This window comes from Triticum urartu, chromosome 3 (genome assembly GCF_003073215.2).
Source record: "Triticum urartu cultivar G1812 chromosome 3, Tu2.1, whole genome shotgun sequence".
Classification (NCBI taxonomy): domain Eukaryota; kingdom Viridiplantae; phylum Streptophyta; class Magnoliopsida; order Poales; family Poaceae; genus Triticum; species Triticum urartu.
Window position 1 is genome coordinate 400025648 of NC_053024.1, and position 5197 is coordinate 400030844.

General features: G+C 51.2%; 1 protein-coding gene across 1 annotated transcript; it reads right to left on the reverse strand.

The window, feature by feature from the left end:
- Nucleotides 1-351: 351 nt before the first annotated feature.
- On the reverse strand, nt 352-3717 carry LOC125546838. Its single transcript, XM_048710955.1, has 2 exons — nt 2866-3717; nt 352-705 (listed from the first exon to the last, which is right to left on the reverse strand). Exons 1-2 carry the CDS (start codon nt 3715-3717, stop codon nt 352-354), a joined length of 1206 nt encoding a protein of 401 aa, XP_048566912.1.
- Between the last annotated feature and the right edge of the window lie 1480 nt (nt 3718-5197).

The window sequence follows — 5197 nt, forward strand, 5'->3', positions numbered from 1 at the left end:
CCTTCGGGTACCGCGATACAAGGCACCAGGCCAGGACCATGGTGAATGGCAAATATTTTAACACACTTCCTAACGAGCTTTCGTAGTTCCCCATCTGATGCAGGCCACCAAGGCAAGATGGGCATGAGGAAATGAGCACCTCGTGAGGACGAGGGCGTCCCAGATATACCAGGTTAAGTCATATTTGCATGAAATAACGCCACAACATGCACGGTGCCACAATCGAGGAACCATAGTTCGATACACGCCCCCTGGGCCCAAACTGGTTACATTCTTGATGCAGGAAAAAGAGTAAAAAAAAAGCAGCGTCACAGCAATCTGCGGAGGCAGGCCCCTAGCAGCACCCCGAACCTAGCTGGATCCTTCTTCGTGCTTCACGGAGGTGCGGCGACGGGATGACCCACTGCCGCCTCCAAAGCGGGCGCGGCGGCGTGGCGGCTGGTCGTGGCCACTGCTACTGGAGCTGTCACTGGAGCTAGAGCCGCCGTAAAGGGACAAGACACAGCCGCCCCCGAGGGCAGGCTCGCCCCCATCCTCGTCGCGACCATCCCCGAGACCGAGCACCTCCTCACCATCGTTCGCCTCGGGGCAGCACCCGGCGCGGCGACAATCTTCCCCAAACACCCTTACGAAGAGGGTTGATTCGCCGTCGTACTTGAAGTGGAGGGTGCACCTCCAACCCAAGCCGTGCGCGCGGGCGAACGTCTGCCAACCATGGGCCAAGGCTATGTTGCCCGCGATAGAAGTCGCGACTACAGCCCAAGAGGCCTTGCTGCAACAACCATCCACCTGCACCCAGAGTCCACCTGGACCGGAGGCCAGCAGCTCGTTGGTGAAGAAGCGCGGAAGTTGGAGCTAGTTGCCGGCTGGGTTCTCCGACCAGACGACAAACTCCAGCGACACTTCCACCATGTGGAAGCACGGACGGGGGGGGGGCGCCACCAAAGCATGCCTCCCCTCGTCAGTCGGATCGTCGTGGCTGGGACGACCCACTCCGCGTGCCATGGCGCCACTCCGAAAGTGGGCCGCGACAGGGGACGCGGTGTGCATGTGCGGACGGCCACATCCACGCTTGGGCGCCGGCGAGCCAGGTCCCTCGCGAGGGGCCTTTGCCTTCTCGGCGGCGGAGAACATTCCTCGTGGCTCCATTGGTGGCACAGCGAGCAACGAAGCGAGGAAGACGAAGCTAGGAGTGGAGCGAGGAAGAAGAAGCAACAAGCGAGGAAGAGATGGGTAACGGGGGCTCCGCCCCCCTCCCCATTTATAGCAAGAGAAGGCCAAGCTGCAGCTCCCACGACCACAGGTAATGATGGTTTCCCTTGCATGTCGCAGGGACTCATCAAGTCATGCAGTTGCCGGGGCAGCGTGGGGAAGCAGAGATGCCCACGACCAATCAACCGCCACGCGTCAATCGAGGCTGCAAGCTTTTGGGGCCCGCGGTGCTCCGTTCTTGGCCATTGTCATCGCCGCGAAGCCAAGCCCGAGCGCACCCTGGGCCCGGGGGCTACTGTCGGCGTCCTGGGAACGGGGGTCCCTAGACTTGCCTGCCAGCGGCCCACTGCATGGCTAAGCCAGCAGGCAGTACAGCCCATCTTCATCAAGAAGGCATCCAAGACCCTAGCGAGGGGCCGAGCCTCGCGAGGAGGACGACACGAGACCTCCTCTGGAGCATCCTAGTCAGGAAGGCTCACAAGGAGCGGAGATATCTAGGCGAGGCGAACCTCACGAGGCTCTCGTGACGTGAGCCATGACGATCAACACCAGGCGGGCGCTAGCACGCGCAGCGTCCTTGTTTCCTCATTGGTGCTAAGGAAACTAGAGCATACCAAGGCATCAGGCAAAGGTTGCCATTTTGGTGCAACAAGACCAAGACCAGAAGGACGGCAAGACGGAGGTCATCATGGAGCCCAAGACGGCGTCACCACCTGAGCCTTTCGCAGGCGCAGACCACCTTTTGTCAGGATAGCTTGTACTAGTTGTCCCCCTTCAAATTAGCCCGTCGTTGTTGGCTCCCTTCCCACTCAATATTTGGGAAGAGGACTAGGGCCTCTACAAGTAGGGCTAGTCACCACCATAGAAAAGGGGGGTGAGGAGACGGCATCTTAGATCACTCTCTCACCCATACAAGTTAGCCACGCACAAGAACACCTCAACCTCAGGAGGCTGTTCTGCCCCTTGTATTGTTCATCATCAGCCCAAGAGGCAATCCACCACCACACTCAAGTAGGTTGTTACACCACAACGGTGGCCAGAACCAGTATAAATCCTGTGTCTTTCTGTGTTGCGAGTTCGTCGAGTTCGTCCGCGAGATCTTAGCGTTCTAGGGCGTAGATCGGTAGGAGGCAAAGACTCCGCGCGCACCCCAGTGTTCGAACCTTAAGGGTTTGCCGGAACCCCACATCTGACAGAGGCTTTTGTACATGCCTGTCATATACAATTCCTTTAGCCCTGCATCATCAGTGATACTAGCAATGTCCTCAGATGAGGAATTAGTGATAGCAGAGGCAGTTGAAGAATTTGCAGCAATGTAAGTATTTGAGCATTCAGGTGAAGAATTAGCAGTTTTACGTTCAATGCACTTCAAACATGGAGGAACAAATTCGTCCTGAGTAGCGTTGATCTGTTGAGCAAGTAATGAATCACGCTCCATCTGAAGATCTTCATAACTCACTCTTAACTGCTCAAGATCTTGTTTTCTTTGAAGAATTTCATAAGAAAGCTTCTCATGATCAGATAGGAGAGTGTTATGATGACCTTGAAGATTGCCAAACTTGGACTGAAGTCTCTGAAGATTTTCAGTCAGAATTTTTGTGCGATGCATTTCTCGCCCAACATACCATCGCTTTTATCTAGAATGTTTTGAACCTTTTCAAGAGCCTTTCGTAGTTTCACAACAATTTTAGCAAGTTTAGAATAGCTGGATTTGAGATTTTCATCAGATTCATCCTCACTAGATTTAGAGGAGGGATATTTGAGTACCTTGGAGCCTTTTGCCATGAAGCAATAAGTGGGAGCATAGTCCTCATCGCCGTCATCAGTAGTATTGGGGAGGTCCTTTTCTTCAGAGTTGAAGATGGACTTGCTAACGAACGCGGTAGCGAGGGCTAGGCTCGCTACACCAGAGTCTGACTCCTCAGATTCCTCCCCTTCCTCATTCTCCTCAGATTCAACCTTAGAGTCCATTTCCTTGCCAATGAACGCCCAAGCCTTCTTGGAGCCGCTCTTCTTGTGAGACGAGGACCTTGAAGGTTTTGATGACGAGTACATTGAAGATTTCTTCTTCTTCTTTGAATCATTAGAACTGTAACCCTTGTATTTCTTATTCTTTGATCCCTTTTCCCACTGAGGACAATCTTGAACGCAGTGTCCAGGCTTCTTGTATTTGTGGCAGAGTCTCTTCTTGTAATCATGGGATGAGCAATATGTTATCAAGTCACCACCTCTTGAGGATTTACCAAAGCGACCACGTCTTGAGAACTTCTGGAACTTCCTCACGAGCATAGCTAGCTCCTGGCTCAGTTCTTCAGGGTCACCAAGGCTGCTGTCAGAATCTTCACCTTCAGATTCAGACATTGCCTTTGCCTTCAGAGCCCGTGATCTACCATAGCTTGGTCCATAGAGATCTCTCTTCTCAGCAAGCTGGAACTCATGAGTGTTTAGTCTCTCGAGGATATCGGTTGGATCACGTGACTTATAGTCTCCACGTTCTTGTATCATCAATGGCAAGGTATCAAATGAGGAATAAAGCGATCTCAGCAATTTCTTCACCACCTCATGGTCGGTGATATCAGTGGCAACAAGTGCTTGAAGCTCATTTGAGATGTCATCGAGGCGATCGAAGGTTTGCTGAACATTTTCATTGTCAAGTCTTTTGAAGCGATTGAAGAGATTTCGAGGAACGTCAACTCGAGAGTCACGCTGTGTTGAGACTCCCTCATTGACCTTGGACAGCCTGTCCCAGATAAGCTTAGCTATCTCCAAAGCACTCACTCTGCCATACTGCCCTTTGCTCAGATGGCCACATATGATATTCTTCGCTTGAGAGTCGATTTGCTTGAATCTCTTCACATGAGCAGCGTTGATGGTGGGAGTGACAGAGGGAACACCATTCTCCACAACGTACCAGAGATCATTATCAATTGCCTCAAGATGCATGTGCATCTTATTCTTCCAGTAGGGGTAGTCCATCCCATCAAAGGTAGGAGACCCAGCAAAAACCTTGATCATACCTGCGGCCGACATAACTAAAACTCTAGGCGGTTAAACCAAAATCACACAAAACAAGGGAGTACCTTGCTTTGATACGAATTGAGAGTGCGTTATATCGACAAGAGGGGGGGTGAATAGGCGATTTTTATGAATTCTTCACTAAGGAATTTCAGGGTGAGGAAATTCCTGAGTGAAGAACTACTTGCAATAGAATAAGTACTCAGAAGTAAACATAACATAGCATGAGCATGGTCTTCATGAAGAAATGAAAACAAGCACAGAGTACAAAAAGCGTAAACACAGGATAACACAGGACAAGACAAACAGACTGAAGAAATTGAACTAAGGAAATAGAGAAAGTCTTTAGTGAAAGTCTTCAAACAGTTATAAACAAGCACCCAACACAGAAATGAGGAAATGGAAGGGTTGAGGAAATGGAACCAGGTAGCTTGGTGAAGACGATGATTTGGTAGACCAGTTCCAACTGCTGTGACAGTTGTATGTCTGGTTAGGGCGGCTAGGTATTTAAACCTGGGGACACACAGTCCTGGACACCCAGTCCTGAACATGTAGCTCGGGACACTCAGTCCTCAACATATTCCCCTTGAGCTAAGGCCACTGTTGGATCATGGGTTCCGACAAACCCTTGAGGTTCGAACTCTCGGGTGCGCGCGAAGTTCTTTCCCTCCAACCGATCTACGCCCTAGCTCGCTAACGTCTAGCGGATGAACTCGATTCACTCGCAACACAAAGACACAAGGTTTATACTAGTTCAGGCCACCGATGTGGTGTAATACCCTACTCCAGTGCGGTGGTGGTGGATTGTCTCTTGGGCTGATGATGAACAGTACAATAGGAAGAACAACCTCCCGAGGTTGAGGTGTTTTTGTGCTTGGTGTGGCTAAGGGTTGGCCATTTATGAGATGAGATCAGATCTCAGATCTCCCCCTCCCCATTCTTTGGTGGTGGGTAGTCTTACTTATATAGG

What these genes read in the sequence shown, in the direction of transcription:
- LOC125546838 (XM_048710955.1), bottom strand. Translation starts at nt 3,717, where the DNA reads ATGATACAAGAACGTGGAGACTATAAGTCACGTGATCCAACCGATATC. An exon ending in TACGAAAGGCTCTTGAAAAG is followed by an intron (nt 706 to 2,865) that starts GTTCAAAACATT and finishes CATGGTTGGCAG; the next exon opens with ACGTTCGCCCGCGCGCACGG.